The sequence below is a fragment of the Ursus maritimus genome, unplaced genomic scaffold (genome assembly GCF_017311325.1).
Source record: "Ursus maritimus isolate PB19 unplaced genomic scaffold, ASM1731132v1 scaffold_9, whole genome shotgun sequence".
In the NCBI taxonomy this organism is placed as follows: domain Eukaryota; kingdom Metazoa; phylum Chordata; class Mammalia; order Carnivora; family Ursidae; genus Ursus; species Ursus maritimus.
This window is the reverse complement of record NW_024427107.1, coordinates 71820165-71838114: the sequence shown is the minus strand read 5'-3', so window position 1 is coordinate 71838114 and position 17950 is coordinate 71820165. Positions and strand designations below refer to the sequence as shown.

Below are 17950 nucleotides of genomic sequence, written 5' to 3'. Positions count from 1 at the left end.
GTGCCCGCTGCTGCCAGGGGAGAGCCTGGGCCCTTCTCCCACCTTCTCCAAACCACCTCAAGTCACAGCTTCCCCTTCTGGTCACGGCTACTTGTAGAAAACACCCCGGGGCCCACGCCGGCGCGGGAGAAACACACCCACCCACCAAGGCCATTTTGTACTGTGGCCTCTTGCCCCAGGGCAGGGGGGGGCATGCTTGAGCAAACCCCATGAAAACACGGGTCTCCAAGGGCTCGCTCATTTGCCTTTAGTTTTTGAATGCAAATTCTCATGAAATAAGTTTCTCTTTTTCCACTGTGTGGGTGGTGGGAGGTCACCTCGAAAAAGGAGGTAGAGGGGTCTCCCCAGCCCTCCACCCCCTGGTGAAGAGAATTCCCCAGGTCGGACCCAGTGTGTGATCCAGGCAACCACATCAAGCATGAGCAGCTGCCTTTTCCATCCCCCACCCCTGAAAAGTTTCCTTTGTGATCAGTCCTAACTTGATTTCCTCTTTTTTTCTTTCTTTTCTGACATCCACTCAAAGAAGGGAGAGGAAAGTGGTTGCAGTGGATGCTGCGTTAATTAGTTTCTCGCCAATGCATGCGGAGGGTTCGGGTTTTCATGGAACAGGCACTCGTGCTTACTCCTGTGGTCAGGCTCCAACACCCAGGCGGTAGTGCCGGGAGCTGAGTGCTTTAGGCCAGCACACAAGTGGAGCTTCCTCTGACATTAGCCTGAATGGTGGAGAATTAAAATCACCAAAAGCCCCAGGCCCTACACAGGGATCAGCGGGGGGCCTACCTGTAAACTGCTAGACAGACACATTTTCTGAGCTTGTAGGAGCATATTCTTTTCTGGAGCCAGGACGGTGAATGCCTTGGAATGTGGCTTTGTCCATCTGTTTGCTCCCAAACTAAGCTTTCCAGAACATTCCTGATTACTCTAGTTCCTGGAGACTAGTATCACAAAACCCACAGAGGTAGGAGGGCTTGATGGAAATGGGGCAGGCCTCAGAGACAAATGACCTTACAGAGCTTCCAGTACTGCCCCTGGAAGTCATTTGACCTTGAGTGAGTCACTTAGCCTTCCAGAAGAAGGGCAGGGCTCAGCTTTCAAATGGAGAGCAGGACAAACCTCTTCTCACAGCAACGACAGCACAAAGTAGCTACCTGAAAAATGTGGGGGGAATCTCTTTTTTAAACTCAATGGGGGTCACCTGATTGCACTAGGTGATGTCTAAATGCTCATCCCCCCCCAAAAAAGCTTTAAAGCAGTCGAATTGGGGGTTCCATGACCTGCTTGCCAAACACCCCAAATAACTCATTTTCTCTACAATTCTATCCTTATTTCAGACTCTGGCTCTGTCCCAGACACAGTACAGAATTGAGTAAGACCTAGGGAACGCCCATGTAGCTGGGAAATGACATATTTCTACCTTAAAGACAATCTGAAGGTACAATTTTCCCCCCACCTTACCTTTTTTTTCCCCCCTCCTCACCTTTTATCACCCTGACTTAAAGTGAGATCTCACTGACAGAGGTCATAATGCAAACCCACACACTGCTGAGACCCCCTCTGTGCAAGCATGGAAATCACGCTAAGCAGGGCATTTACATAGCATCTAGGGTGCTTCCCCATGGAAAGAAGACATGGGAGGGGCTCTGAGGAGGAAGAAGGGGGCAGGGAGGTCTCTGACCCCGCCTGGCACTTCTCAGTGAACGATTCTCAGGCCACCTGCATCAGAGCCTCTGGAAAGTTGTCAAAAATGCAGATCGCTGGGCCCCACCCCAGATCTGCTCATAAGAATTCGATGATGGTGGACGGAAACAACCCATGGTATTTCTTACAAGCCCCCTGGCTTCGGCCGGAAGCTTGCATCCCTAGACCCAGCTTTTAGTCCTGCCCCTACTCTTCACACACAAGGAGAGATGAGAACAGTCCGTTTGTCTCCGTAGGGTCCCTCTGGTCTGACTTGTGAAACGACAGGATGACAGGAGTGACACTGCTTATAATGTGTCAGACATGGTTCCAAGTGCTTTCCACGCATCCGCTCTCCCTCCTCACAGCAGCCGCAGGAAGTGGTCGCTATCACAGACAGGCCAGTGCGTGGAAGGGAACCCGTATCAGATGTTTGACTAGATGCACCTTTCCCACCTGGGTCTTACTCATGCCACTTCTGGCCCATAAGATTATGGTCTAGGTGGAACGTGACCGTTCACCTGTTCACACTGAACGTACATCTCTGCCCTTGCCATGGAGACCATACAAAATACACCTCGTCCACCAAACCAAGACCTCGCGGTCCTTGGAATGGGGCTAAAGATTTTTTTTAAAGCAAATTAACATGAAGAAAGACACCGCTAAGTAAACAGTAGTGGTCTTCAGTAGCACCAGGAGAGCAGGTGGCCAGGGGCAGGGTCTGTGCCCTTTGCTGCGAGGTGACTGGGTTTTGAGACCAGGCACTCAGCTTGCTGCCGTGTGCTCCTGAGCCAGTCTCCACCTCGCTGTGCTGTCTGAGAGCCTCGGGGTCTGCTTGTTCCCGATGTGCCCCGTCTCAGAATGGGGCAGCCAAGGCGTGGGACAGAAAAGAACTCGTGGACCATTGTGTCTCACTTTTCAACCCACAATACACAACCCACAGGTACAACCTATGGTTCGTGGTGACCTCCTATCAGGCCAGTCTGCTCAGCCCTGTCTGATTGGTTCGTGGTGTGTGTATATTTCCTATAAAAGACGCTCAAAGCGAGGCTTGCTTTGACCCTCGGGAGGCTATGGATTTGGGCAGGCTTCAAGGGAGTGTGAAACCAGAAGCTGAAAGCGTTGGGCTGTTTAGTTCCTTGCCAGCCAACTGCACCCAGCTGCTGGTGCCAACGTGGGGGCCTCATTTGGAGTCAGCCTTTGTCCCAGCCTGTCAAGGAGAGAGTGCTAACTGGGGAGAGCCTGGTAATTACACGCCAAGGAGAGCTCTGTGGCCTAGGGACACGGCCAGGAGCTTAACAGCCCTCATGCTCTCACTGCACTTCTAAAAACTCTCCCAGCCTTTGTTTCTTCATTTTTTAAATAAGAATGTACACTCCCTAGGGTTGTATGGAGCATTGGGAGTCCTGAAAGGCTGGTTTTGCTGGAATTATAAATGGAATCTACTGAAAGGTTTTTAGCATTTAAAAAGAAATGGTAATGATTCTAGGAAGAATAATAAATGCTAAAAAAAAAAAAAAGGCCTGTCCTCCTTTGACCAAGTAATATCTGAGACTAGTAAGTTCTGCTTGGGTCTCCTTCCTTTTTTGGATTCGTTTCCCATTTTATATTTTTGTACAGTTCGTTCAAAATGACGCATTTTCAAGTTGAGCCATCAGTAAATATTTGGTCTTCCAGATTTCATCTTCTGTTCTGCATCAAATGGAGTCTGTTTTTAGAAGAATAGAATATTTTCAAATTTACACATTCAGAGGTTTTTCAAAATTCAGGACACCATTGGCTGAAGTTGGTCTTGGACTACGTAATGCTAATCCCACCCATCCCATAAGCATGATATTAGCACCCGCCACCCCGGCCCCCTGTGGAGGCGGGTTCTGTGCATATGTTGAATCATGAATCCAACCCCAATCGTACAGGGTAGATTTCAATATTTCCCATTTTTATATATGAAGAAATCAAGCTCAGATGGGTTAAAAATACATCTCTCCCCAAATCACAGAACAATTAAGTGGCAGAGGTGGGATTTAAGCCAGGTCTGATTGATTCCAAAGCCCAGTCTCTCTTCTGAAAATCCTCTCTGGATTTCTCACCTATGCGCGGCACACTTCTTCACTTGCTTTGTTTCCTTATGTTAAATCTGCGATAATCCCCTCCGTGCCTCTCCTCGAACCAATCACTTATCTGATTTAATGCCAGGCCTCAGCCCTCCCCAAATCCTGGGGCTCCAGGAGGACCTAACAGTGCGTTTGCGCTCTATGAGTGACGTTGACTTTCCGACTCTGTATGTACTCTACCACGGGGGACTGGTGAGACAGGTGGCAGGGATGGGCCTGAAATCCCTTGCAAAGGACCACACCAAGGCCATCAGTTTTAAGCAAAAGCCCCACTGTGAGGCTTTCTCAGCGACGTGGAAGTGTTACAGCTATAAAAACATCGCTATGACGGAAATTCCACAGGAAGCCCCATGCTGTTATTGTGAAATTGAAACTCTCCAGCCCCTGAAGCCTCTTTCCACAATTGAGACAATTGTTTTGATAATGGGATCTTGTTTTTGTTTCTGTTTTTAAAGCAAGGAAAGGCGGTTGTTCTGTTTCACAGTCTTCATGGTGAATCAGACACCAAAGCCCCAGCCCCGCAGAGACGCAGGGTCTATCTATTTCAAGGTTCTGTGATGGTCGCAGATAGCAAACCCTGTGCCTCTCCTTCCAGCCTTGTTTTTCACTAGGGGCTGGTTCTGTGATGACTGCCCACCACGCTGGTGCCACAAATCAGGTTTCCTTCCCTTAGACGGCTTTAGGCAGCACGACGGCAGCGTTTAAGAGCCCAGTAGCACAGGGATGTCTCCTTGTCTTCATTCCACAAAGCTGCCGTGAGAATCTGAGATGGGACAGCAGGTGCTAGACGGGAGCTGCAGGACAGCTCCTCGTGGAGTTCACACTCACTCCCCCAGCGTCCTACAAACTCCAGAATACAACCTGGGTAATCCCTTCAAAGGAAAAGCCTAGAACCCCGGGTGGGGGGTAAAGCAGGAACACCAGGCAAACCTCCCGGGGGTGGGAGGGATGAGAAAGGGGAGAGCAGGTGTTTTCCTGGCAGAGGAAGCAGCCTGTCCGCGGGCTCTGAGGACAGGGCATCTCGGCAAACTGAGAAGAACACGACGGCCCGTCACACTGCTCCTGAGCAGTGGACACCATGTTAATAAGCGGCAGTTTCATATTTGAGGCCATTAGCCCAGATTTCTGTCACGAAAATGTCTCTCAACCCCTCGTTTTCCAGACCAACGCAGGCCCCAGAGGGGAAGGGTGCAGCCACACAGAGTGCAAGGTCAGCCTCAGGATGGGGACTGCTTTACTGGGAAGCTGACCAAATCCTCTGTGTTAGGCCCCCCTTCACTGGCACCGCAGCTTCCTAGGGACTGTACCCGGTTTTGTATTTGCAATTTCTTTTCTGTTCTTTTTCTTAAAGAGGATTTCCAAATTTGCATGAGCTTCATGCCTCACAAAATCTGGATCCACCCTTTATCAGAACTCGGGACTTCTGGCTTCAAGCCCAAGAGCTGTGCTGCCTCCCACTACTGAGCTGGGGGTCCCGGCTACACGAGGAAAAACTCCTTTTCTTTTTAATCCAGCAAAGCAGAATGGGAGGGAGGTGTCCCCGCAGGCTCTGGGGAGGCTCCGATGTTTCAACCATTCCCTGGCCAGGCCCTGCTCCTTCTCGTGGGGCCTGACTCCTTTCAGTGACTACAGCCAGCAGGAATCACTTTTGGTTTCCATTTCACGCCTAAAAATGCTTGTTTTATCTGCTTTATTGCCTGTGGCTCAGCTTCCCCAAAGAACAGTACATCTAAATGTGCTATTCCATGGTGATAACCAGCTTCTGATTCACTCTCACACATGCTACTGCTGACGCTGTCTTTGGGTTACTCTGTCCGGGCGCTGGTGAGCCGCAGAGTCCCGGACATAGGAGTTGCAAGGGGCAGGGTCTAGAAGTCCCCGCATGGGGGTGTCTGGATCCCAGAAAGTGGCCAGTTTGGGCTACCAAGCCTGCCATGCCCCAGGGCTGGGATTTCTCCAGGTTTTCCGGGGGGGGGGGGGCAGGTGATGACCCCTTCCACAACATTGTATGAATTTTCTAGAATGTGAGCTCCGTTTGAGCAGGGAGACTTGGCTTGCTTTGTTCGCTGTGTCTGGCGCAGGGTAAGTGCTTAGTGAACAATTGCTTAGTGAATGAATACGTGGTAAGGTACCTAGAATTTTGAGTTCAGATGCCCAGCCAGCAGATGGAGAGATAAACCCAACGTCATAGCAAACAGGTGCTGAATCAGCCCATTTGTAAGGTAGATCATTTCCCAACAACTGTACCCCAGTATTACCGTGCATCTAATGCGCCCAAATTCCAGCAAACCGCTAGGGCTGTATAAAACAGGACTTTGCTTAGTGCCAAAAAGTGAATCATATGTTACCACTCCTTCTCTAGCTGACGGTAAGCTGCACTCACAGGAACCAGACAGCAAGCTTTCCTGTTCAAAATGTCACCAGAATTAACTTGCAAAGTACACATGATGAAAAGTAGTTATTTTCTCCCAACCGCACCCCAAAGTCCCACTTAAATTGACCCCCAGCATGGTGCCTTATATCCTACAAGGAAGGAGTGCTTTGCGGAGTTCAGAGTTAGAGTCTTTGAGTCCCGGTGGGTCCTCAGAACTCATGCAGCCCAACCATGACACACCCTATCCCAGTATGTGATGCATGGGGACCCACAAGCCCCAGGGAGGGTGAAATAAAAGATGCTTTTCTGGCTCCTTATCATTCATGGGGCGCTGCTGCATACTTTCACCTCATCTCATATGGACCCTGGAGTGAGGTAGTATTAGCCCCACTTTAAAGATGGGGAAATCGAGGCTAGTAGGCATCTGGGGACTTGCCCAAGATGACAGGGATCAGCAGACACAGCGGCAAACCCTGAAGCCAGATCTCATGACTTCAGCTCAAGGGCCTCAGGATCCCCACTTCTCAGAGGAGAATGTCAGGGCCAAGGTGGGCTTGCTAATGGGAGGAGGTTACTGAACTTGGGGTTCCTCTGAGCTCGCTGTGCCACCATCCCTGCAGAGAGGAGGGCCTGCTAAAAACTGTTGTTCCGAAGCAAGTCATGGATCTCTGGCTGAGAAGTCCAAGGGAGGGACTCATCTTGGCCCTCCCCTCCCTGGGGTCGGTGGCCTTTCGGTTCCCTATGAAGGAGAACCCACCTTGCCTTTGTTTCCCCAGGACTGGACAGCGACTTCCTGGCCGTGTTGAGTGATTACCCATCTCCTGACATCAGCCCCCCCATATTCCGCCGAGGGGAGAAACTACGAGTGATTTCTGAGTGAGTTGGCTTTCCAAATGTTTCACAATCCCTTAAAAAGGGTGAACTCGACTTGAGTGGGAATCATTAGATTTTAGCTATAGTTGTCCAACTCCACTCAGGCCCTGGTCCTATTGTGAGGTGAGATATTTGGCCCATAGAGCGGATCCTAGTGCTTAATCCCTAATACTGCCAGTGCTCTAAAACCTTCAGTGGCTGCCCATTGTCTGGTGGGTTAAATTTAAATTCCTTACTTGGCTTTTGAGATCCTTTACGGTCCAACCACTGCTTCTTACATTGGTCTCATCTTCCACCCGGGCAGTGCTGATATTATAGACCAGCGCCGTGGGGGCTCAGGCAGGAGGACCCGGGGGTCTGAGAAAGTCTGATGATATTGCCTTCCAACCTGCTGTCCTTCCATGACTCAAATGGGCTACAGAACAAATAGGGGGCTCTAAGCTCCTTTTATTTAGATTCTCACTGACACAGACAAACTATCTTGGTTATACTGCAGGGTGTGATTCTGCATAGTAAACATTTGTTTTTAAAAGGCCCCCAATTCTGGCACATCTGCTGTGGATCCCCAAGAGATGGCTAGTGCCAGCTACACGGGAAGGGTTCCTGCCCTACGTGCCCCAGATAAAATCTGATTCCTCTGTTCCTGCATTCGCTTTGCCACTCACACATCCACCCTCTCCCGTCTGTCCTTGTTCTTCCAGCGAAGGGGGCTGGTGGAAAGCCATTTCCCTCAGCACTGGTCGAGAGAGTTACATTCCCGGAATATGTGTGGCCAGAGTTTACCACGGGTGAGTACATTTCTGAAAGACATTGATAAAGCGTGATATTGATGCTAGCTATGCGTGAGCCCTCACAGAGAGATTGCACCGTGGAAAGGAAGTTTCGGGAAGGTCACTCTTACTCTTGCTCAGTCCATAAGGAAGGGTGTCACCTTGACGAACCCCTTGCTCTATCTGAGACTCAGTTTCCCCATCAGTAAGACAAAGGAGCTGGATCTTTCGGGTCCAATGCTGCGTTCCTGGCAAGTAACGATAAACAGCAATTGTGATCAAAGAAGCACAGCTGCTAAAAGTCAGCCTGTCTGTCTACTACTGGGTATTTACCCCAAAGATGCAGACGTAGTGAAGAGCAGGCCACATGCACCCCAATGTTCACAGCATTGCCCTTCAACAGACAAATGGATAAAGAAGATGTGGTCCATATATACAATGGAATATTACTCAGCCATCAGAAAGAACGATTACCCAATATTTGCAGCAACACGGACGGGTCTGGAGGAGATTATGCTAAGTGAAATAAGTCAAGCAGAGACAGACAATTATCATATGGTTTCACTCATTTATGGAACATAAGGAATAGCAGGGAGATCGGTAGGAGAAGGAAGGGAAGAATGAAGGGGGGGTAAACAGAAGGGGGAATGAACCACGAGAGACTGTGGACTCTGGGAAACAAACTGAGGGCTTCAGAGGGGAGGGGGTGGGGGACTGGGATAGGCCGGTGATGGGTATTAAGGAGGGCACATATTGCATGGTGCACTGGGCGTTATACGCAAACAGTGAATCATGGAACACTACATTAAACGCTATTGATGTACTGTATGGTGACTAACATAACATAATAAAAAATTTTTTAAAAAAGTCAGCCTGTCTGGGTTGCAGTCCTGCCGCTGTCCCCCGCAGGCCGTGCGACAGTGGGCAAGCTACTCCACAGCTCCTGTCTCAGCTTCCTTTCTCCAACGTCAGACAGATCCCAATACAGAATGACAGGAACGATAATAGATAATAAGACCAAAGTACAGGGCTGTGAGGATGATGAGATGGGTAATACATGGATAGTTCTTGCAACAACGCCCAGCATCACAGTAAGCACTTGGTACATCTTAGCTAGATTCTTATCAAATCCAGAACACAGAGAACACTTAGTGCCCCAAACGCTTATGTAGCCAACTTGACAAATGGAGAAGTCAGGCAGAAAAGGAGACATTCGAAAGAATCAGGCACGGCAGAGGAGCAGACAAGCACACTGTCTTCCCCTGCGGGTGTGCAGACTGGGGGCTTTGGAGGCCAGCACCCCTGGGCTGGAATACGCATAGCTCGGCTCCCTGGCTTCCACGGCAGGAGCCCCCCACATGCGCCAGGGGAAAGTTACTTCACCTTCTAGACCCCCAGTCTCCTCATCTGGCAAGCTACGGAGGCCAGACCTCGGCATACAGGAAGGAAGAACGAAAAGCATCATTTTTTTATTTGGAAGAATCCAGAAATAACCGCTTTTACACAATCACACTTGGCGAAGCAGAGATAACTGCCTGCATATTTTGCAGAATGTAAATCCGTGCATTTCATTGCAATGTCACGGGTTGTGATTATGAATACCAAAAGCCATTTCTGAGCCGAGGATGATGAAGGGGAGCAGAGGTGGGACAAGAGCGGCCATGACAGCCATGTTCTGAAAGCGATGTCAGTCACGTAACTCTTCCACATCAGCTGCGTGTCCCTGACCCATCTGCTCATCTAGCAAACATGCATCAACGCTTTCCTGTTGAAGGTGTGCTGCTGTGTGCTGGCGGGGCTCGGGTGGCGGGGAGCCTGGAGGAGTAAGATGTAATCACAGCCCACTGGAGCTTCCAAACTCGTAGATGCAATAAATGTCTTTAAACTATCGACTTAGGAAGAGAGGTGGTGCAGGAGAATGGCTATGGAATTCGAGGTCCAAGGAAAATGCATTGAAGTCTAGCTTACCAGTTGCTGCCATACAGTTACTTGGACACATTACTTACTCACTCTGACCCTCAGTATCTTCATCAGTGAAAGGGAGACAAGACTACCTGTCTTAGGAGGTGTATGTGAGGATCAGATTTCAATTTGCACGATGCCCATAATTAGTATTCACACATGGTTGTCATTACTGTTTTTCTCGTATTCGTTTTTATGAGTGGAATTTCCTGGAAGGACTGGGGAGGATGAATGTTTGTCTCAGACACTAAGATAATTAATATGCATACATTGTGCAAAACTAAGGGGGTAGTTAAAATATTAGGCTAAATCATGATCTTAACAACAAAAGCACTCTTGGAGGCTAGTCCATAAATAAGCAGTATCCGATTATACATCTACGGTCTTATAACAGTCTCACAGCCACGGGGCTAAAAGGACTCGCTGGCGTCCTTGGTGATGCCAAAGGATGCGATGCGGCGCAGCATTAATGTTTGCCACTGCATGCACTAGTTCAGACTGGGGATTAAAAGCCAGGGTTCAGTCCCTGAAATAGGAAACTGTTAAAAAGGAGGTATAATTGCTTCTGAGTACAACCCCAGCCAAGTGCTAACAAAGCATTTCTTCCACACTGGGATCTGGCTGGGGCTGCTCTGAAAAAAGGAGGAAGCCCCCACTTCCTTAGAACATAGATTCCTTTGTGCACGGAGCTGCTTTTTTGAAAGCATTTTCAAGAGTGTTGGCTGCCGTATGGAAGGTGAACATTCTGTTGGAAAGCTGGACCACAGTATTACAACTGCTTTTTTTTTTTTAACTGTTAAGTGGGGGAAAAAAACCCAAGAAACACATGTCAATGCATCGCGCAATGACAACTTTGTTTAAAATACATTGAACAAGAGAAGACACGAGGGAAATATAATGAATGCAAAGTGAGGTTTGTTAAGTTGGTGGAATTATGCACCACCATGTCTTCCTTGTGCCCATTTATTCATTCAGAAATACACACCGAGCTCGATACCGTGGACACAAAGACGGAACCCAAACAGACAGACGTAGTCGCTGCCCTCGTGGGGTGGTCAGGGAGCGGTGGGGCGGCGAGAATACAAGGCAGAGACCTTAAACTAAATGCCACATAGGTTCCTTTTTGCGGTTTGGAATTCTTCTCTGTCATGTAAAACAGAACGGGCACGGACCGGCTAGCATTTGAGAACAAGATGAGAAGGATATTTTATTCATCTTTGTGGCCTCCTTGTCTGATGTAATACCTGGCATGCAGTGGGCACCCAGGAATTTTATCTGAAAGATTAAAAGAAGGAAGGAAGGAAGGAAGGAAGGAAGGAAGGAAGGAAGGAAGGAAGGAAGGAAGGAAGGAAGGGAGGGCCAACTGCCCACCTCTTTTTAATCCCAACAGTTTTATACGAACTGGACCTTGGTCTGAGTTCCGCACTGCCTGCCTGTTGGGGGTCAGGATACTCATGCCTCCCTTCTACTTCCCAGCTGGCTGTTTGAAGGGCTGGGCAGAGACAAGGCGGAAGAGCTGCTCCAGCTGCCAGACACGAAGATGGGCTCCTTCATGATCCGAGAGAGTGAGACGAAGAAAGGTGAGTGGCCCCTGACTCCCCTTTCCCTGCTACGGCTGAGACAGGCAGGTTTTGTTCGGGGCTGACTCATGACACGGCTCATTTTGCCTCCTCCCACAACACATGCAAAGCCATCTGGTCTGGTGAGCTCCCTGCAGCCCACACAGCCCCGGAAAGGCCAGTATGAAAGCTAGGGGCCTAGACAGGGAGCAGAGACCTGGAAGGGCGAGGCCACGGCCAGACTCAGTGAGCCCCACAGGCTCCCACTGGGAAACGTCCCATCAACTGGGAAGCAAAGCAAACAGCAGGTGTAGGCAACACTGGGCCCCGGCGAGCAGGCTGGGACTAGGCCTGGCCCACGCGCTCAAGCTCTGTGCCATGGGCACATTGAGTTCTCCGAGGCAGTGCCATTCAAACATAACTGTGTTTATAGTGCTATTGCTACACAGGAGGCCTTCGACATTGGTTTCCACTGTGCCCTACAATGAATTCGGACCGCGTAGAGAATCAGGTCGGGTAGATGTATACTCTTACACACTCACCACGATCGCCATCATTATAACTTCCTTATGTCTTACACATTAAGTACTTCAGTGAAAACAAGTAGCAGGGCCCCTTGTCACAGTTCAGAGCAAGGGCTCTCCATTCTAGTTTTGGCTAGGCATTACTGAGAAGGCGCCTGTCTCACTAAGCCTGGGTACCCTTTCCTAGAGCATGGGATTGACACTAGGAAGGTGCTTTGCACAGTATCTGGGATGTAGGGAGCACTTTAACTCACAGGAGCGAGACACTCACCAGCTAGGGCTTTCCCAGACTAACTAAGAATGACACCATTTTAAAAACAGAAGGTAAGTTCAGGTTCTTAGCCTGCTTCTTGTCTCTTCAATATCGAAGAAGAGAAGATGCGATATCTGAGAATATTTCCCACGTGACCTACTAAGGGCCGGTGCAGCGTGGTGCTGGAGCCCTTCACCAAAATGGGCATCAGCCTTACTGTGGAGAAGCAGGGACCATCTATCTATGGTAAAAAAATTGAAGAACAACTTTTCTCTCAAACACTCCAATGTGCTAGGGAAAAACAAGAGCAAAGCAGAGACCACATTTCCCGCGCATGCCCTGGCAGTCCCCAGAGGTGGGAGACCCAGACTCAGAGAGAACTTCTAAGCTGGCATGGCCAAGCGAGGGAAGAACCCAGCTGGAGGTGCCAGAGCTGATCTAAAAATAAGGATGCTCTCAGGCAAATCTGCAGCCGAGCCGGGGCTGGGGCCGGGCTGGCGGCGGGGGGTGGCAGGCTCTGCTCCCTTGGGTATGCAAAGTTCTAATAATTTTCCACCTGCCACTTTTGACCTGCTCACCCTACTTCCAGTTCCTGTCAGTGTTACAGGAAGACACATGTTGGACTTCAGAGGGCAGGCCTGGGGCAAAGGTAGGAATGCCCCTCAGGATGAGGGTCAGACCCCAAATCTGCCATTTCCAAGCTGCGTGCCTCTGGCCATGGCACTCAGGCGCTCTGAGCCTCGTTTCTGCATCTATAGCATATCTGGGGACAACACCTGGAAATAGCTTAGCCCCTGAGCAGCCTGTAGAGACAGCAGAGACCCAGTAAATGCAAATGTCCTCCTCCTCTCCCCATCTACTGAGTGTTTTCACTCCTGGGACCCAAAGGACAGAGCAGAAGGGATCTAGGTCCCAGTCTCCCACTTTTCACTTGGGGAAATCAAGGCTAGGAAAAGGGAAGGTGCTTGCCCAAAGTTCTGCTCTTCCTAGCCCGCACTACCCCACTACCTTTATGGCACTTAAGGAGAAATGGCATGTTTGACACGTTTCTTAGGGATACCCAGAAAAAGTCTTAGCTGCCAGTTTTTCCAAATTTCTGAGAAAACCAAGCATAAGGTATAACCAAGAGGGAGGAAGGACCGGGAAGTGGTATGACATGGTGGCTTTCCGGAAAAGGATGTAGGAGCTCCCGCAATGGTAGGTTCACAGAGCTGAGAGTAAGCAGGTGCACCTGAAAATCTGTATGGCTGATGCAGTTACAGTGACTAGCGCAGCGGGGCCGCTAAAGGAGCGCGCGGCTGTGGTCTCTGCAGAGTGACAGCAGTCCCCGAAGACGGGGTCCTAGCCACTGATCCTCCAAGTGCAGGAGGGCATGTCTACCGGGTATTCTTGCTGCATTCCCAAGCCTGAGGAAGTCTCTCCATCGCCGTGCTGGGGGGGCTCTCCAGCCGGCCGCCCTCGGGGGGCCACGCAGGATGCCTCTGACACGCCCTCCATCTCCCGCAGGGTTTTATTCCCTCTCCGTGAGACACAGGCAGGTGAAGCATTACCGAATTTTCCGCCTGCCGAACAACTGGTATTATATCTCCCCGAGGCTCACCTTCCAGTGCCTGGAGGACCTGGTGAATCACTATTCTGGTAAGAAACACCCCACGGGGACGGATCAATGAAGCCCCTCTTGGCTAACTGCCCCACGGTGCCTGTGTCTAGGATGGGCACGGGTCCCTGACACATGCCAGGTGACTGACTTGGCTCTCACCCTGTTCCCTTAATCCACTCTTTTCTTGTTAATGCAGACTGTAGATTTTGAGCCAAAACAGGCTGCCTGTGAAGGCTGTGTAAGCAGCTAATCTTGACCTCACCCTCTTTTTACCTGCAGATGGAAAGAAATAGGATGCCCCAATATTTGCAACCACAAACAGCTGGCACTTCCTTAAGTGGACCCCTGAGGCTTTGTTCTAAAATGCCACTCATTTCCCTCTCTGCCTGGCAAAATCCTCCTCAGTTTTCGAAACAACAGGAAGCCACCTCCTTGATATGCCTTAGGAGTCAGAATTGACTGCCTGTCTTCTCAGCTCCCGTGCACACTGGCCCTTCCCTCGAATGGGGTCCCTCTGCCTCGTGACCCAGTGGCCTGTGTCCTAGTCTGGCTTTTCTGGCAAGCTCCTAAGACCGGGGCTGCACTTTGTTCAGGGATATGCTTCCCCGGGCCCAGGAGGGAGGTCTCAGGGTTCCACACAGGCCAGGATGGGGAGTGCCCTCCAAGACGGCAACAGCCGAGTGAGTTTTGATGAAGGTGACGGGGAAGAGTGGAGTCAGAAGAGATCAGAGTTAGACTGCGACAGGCGCGAACACCAGGTCAGGACGTGATATTTTACCCCATGGAAAAGGGAGAAATAGTAAAAAGTTGGCTCTGGAACCTCTCTGTTCACATCCCAGATCTTCTGGGCAACCCCGGGCTGGTTGGTCGCCTTCGTGCCTTGGGGTATCGTGAGGAACCCTTGGAGTAGTGAAGGGAAAGCACTGAGGGGGGGCCTGACACATAAAAGTGGGCTCCTGCTCACATTGGCCTCTGTCCCTCTGACCAGCACACCTCCTTCCTCCTCCCTTCCCCAGCCTATTGGAGGGAGGAGGGTTGCTCTCACTTTGCATGTGTCTTCCCACTTCCCGTTCCAGAACTCGCACCCCTGGGTATCTCTGCTAGCGTTCTATAGGGTGTGGGGTCTTGAAGGGCGTTTTAAGGTGAAAGGAGCCCAGGGGGCCTGGGTTATCACACCTGACCAGTGAGAACAAGGGCAGGGCACGGAGGAGGAATGGCCTCTTGGGAGACACGGGCCCAAGCTCAGATCCAGGCTCTGTGAGACATTGGGAAGAGACCCCCACCTCTCAGAGCCACAGCGCCCTGTTCACAGAAGGTGGATAGCCACAAACCCCTGGCGTGGTTGCCATGACTAGACTGTTCACGTAACATGTGCCCTAATGTAATGTAATTACGGAATGGGGCAGATGCAAAGTAAGTGATACCAAATGTTACTTCGTTGATACCTGGAAACCTAGCAGCTTAGCTAAGAATGAAAGAGGAAGGGAGTCCTGGAGATAGGCAACTTTTACTGATTATGAGTAAAGGTTGGTTGTGGTATTTGGCTTTTAATAACAATCATCGGAGAGGTGGGGAGACCGTAAGTTTTGCATAGACAAAAGCAAACACGAACAGGATACTGCCCCAGCAAAGACTGTACAGATTGGGAGACCCACAAGGTGTCCAGGCCAAGAGCACCCAAACAGCTTGCCCCAGTGCAGGAGCAGTGCCTTCCAGAAATGCATCCCTGGACCGTGTCAGTGGCCTCCTGTGCCCGTGGGGACCCCCAAGTGGAAACCACGTGGCCAATTTTACCTCCCTCCAGATTCTACCTAGAGACCCAGAATCAGAAAAAATGTGCACTAAGGGGTCTGAACAGATGTCTTCGTGTTCCAGGTGGCTTATATTTGTTACCTGGTGCCTTGGGAAAATTCATAAACATCTTGGAGCCTCAGTTTCTTTATCTCTAAAATGGGGACTTTAGTCCCCATGCCTCTTACGAGACTGTTGTTAGGACCAAACACAAAACCATAAGTGTAAAGATCTGGCCCCTAAAGGATCCCGTGCATGGTGGTGACTGAGAGGACAAGAGGGAGTAGGGCACAGGTCCCCAAATATGGCCAAAAAGCAAAGGGCTGAAAAGGGGGACCCCTGAATGTACAGTGGTTGGGAACCCAGGCATGTGAGAGGATTGAGCATTCTGGAAAATTCTACAGAGTGGAGAGACTGAAGGGAGTGTGTCCAGACTCGAGAGACGGATAGGACCTCTCTCTCCCCCATTTCAGAGGTAATGTGTTGCCTTCGTAACAAGTGTCTGGTTCCGAGTCACCGAGGCAGGTTTGGACCACATCTCTGCAACCTTGAGCAAGTGACTTGACCCCAGGCTTCCTCCTTCTCCAAGTGGCTGTAACGACACTGGCTGCTCAGAGCTGCCGGGGCCTCGCTGAGATGAAGTGTGGGGGCTCGCTCAGCACTGTGCTCAGGGGGGCTGCTGGAAGTCTGGTTCTTTTACTCTTTGTGGGGATTCCAGCTTGCCCGCAGGGTTAACCGCTCACAACCCCCCCTGCCCTGCCCGCCTGTGCCGTCTCTTGGCGACGGTCCCTGCAGTCTCTCTCTGGCTCCGTCTCCCTCACCCCTAACCCAGGAGGTCGTTTCAATTTCCAGCCTGTAACAGAACATTATTTCAGATGCACATCTGATTAAGCTCCCCTAACCTCAGGGTCTAATCTCGCATTTCTCGGGCCAGTGTGGGTGGACATTCGAGTTCACGGTGAAAGTCAGACGGCGCACCAAGAAACAAGGGGTTATTGGCTGCCACACTCTGCTAGCCTCGGTTTGCTGCCTCAGCTACAACCTCCTTTTGTTCCTTGGCAAGAACACCCAGAGCTCCTTAAATAAGGTGGGAGGCGGAGACGGTCCAGAGGTGCAATGTGTTCCCTAAAACCTGGTGATGGATCAGCTCCAGGCCAGAGGGCTCTGTCCTTGCTGCAAGCCAGCAATGTCTCATGTCCTCAGCCATTGAAGGTCCCCTGCACCGGGGCCTGCAGCCTGAACAAGGCCATAAGGAGTTCCCCCACCTATAAGAACATCAGAGGGGCACCTGGGTGGCTCAGTCAGTTGGGTGTCTGCCTTCGGCTCAGGTCATGATCCCGGAGTCCCAGGATGGAGCTCTGTATCTGGCTTTCTGTTCAGTGGGGAGTCTGCTTCTCCCTCTAACCCTCCCCCCTCTCCTGCTCTCTCATTCTCACTCTCTCTCAAATAAATAAATAAAATCTTAAAAAAAAAAAAAAAAGAACATCTGAGCACAGCCACAACCAAGGCTTTCCCACAGCCATGGGAGGCAGAGGCTAGACCCTGATACTCCTGGAGAGATGAGTGACCCTCGGCGGAGGGGGGGGGGGAAGGGGGCAGAACAATGGATTATTTTTCATTCTTTTTGTGCTGTGTTTTGATTCACTATGGGGGGGGGGCGTCACTGAAATCCAAACCCAAGTATAGTTGATTCTGGATCCAACCTTACTACCCCACCTGCTCCGAGCTAAGCCCACCACGTATTCAGGACACATTAACACTGCTTAAACAGCTCTCTGCCCTGCCACACCTCTTTCCTATCTTGGCCTCAGTTTCCCCATATGAACAACCAGGGAGCTGTCCTGGATGGTGCCTGAGGCCCCTCACCCCTCGCTGGCTGGGGCATCCCAGGGTCACTCACCAGTTGTCTGCTTCCCTCCTTAGAAGTGGCTGATGGTCTCTGCTGTGTGCTGACCACACCCTGCCTCACTCAGAGCTCCGCCACCCCGGCGGTGAGGGCCCCTGACTCGCCCGTCACCTTGCGCCAGAAGACCTTCGACTGGAAGAGGGTGCCCAGGTGGGGTGTGCTCTGTGTGTGTGTGTGTGTCCTGCATGAATGTATGACCCCCCCGCCCCCAAACCAGTGTGGGAGCCTGACAGCTAAAAATCTGGCAGGCTACAGCCCACCCTGTGGAAAGCCGAGCCGGGCACTCTGCAACCCTCGGAATCCCACTGGTCCCTGGGAGGCAGACCCAGCTTCAGGCCTCACCGTCATTGCATTTCATAGGATATCTGTAGTTGGGCGTTACTGAGTTATCTTAATCAAACACTGATCCAGACATTCCATTAGCAAATTCAAAGAAAATCAGAGATCAGATTTGCCTGGGAGATGAAGAAAACTGCTCTTCCTTATAAATGTCATAAAGAAATATTCATTCAAATTTGCAGTTGGAAGTTTTAGCCATTCGAGGAAA

General features: G+C 50.6%; 2 protein-coding genes across 4 annotated transcripts in view; one reads left to right on the top strand and one right to left on the bottom strand.

Annotated features, from left to right (window-relative positions):
• The window catches only part of TG (thyroglobulin), a 243772-nt gene that overhangs the window by 68884 nt on the left and 156938 nt on the right, over positions 1-17950 (bottom strand). The gene's annotated exons all lie outside the window — the stretch shown is intronic.
• Positions 1-17950, top strand: part of SLA (Src like adaptor) — a 33953-nt gene that overhangs the window by 13689 nt on the left and 2314 nt on the right. For 2 of the 3 annotated variants that reach the window (XM_008684159.2, XM_008684158.2), the window contains 5 exons: positions 6942-7041; positions 7740-7826; positions 11247-11350; positions 13613-13744; positions 17421-17553. In XM_008684159.2, the coding sequence (XP_008682381.1) occupies positions 6942-7041; positions 7740-7826; positions 11247-11350; positions 13613-13744; positions 17421-17553 (556 nt within the window). The remainder of the gene's footprint in view (positions 1-6941; positions 7042-7739; positions 7827-11246; positions 11351-13612; positions 13745-17420; positions 17554-17950) is intronic. The other variant, XM_040626177.1, reaches the window with a different exon arrangement.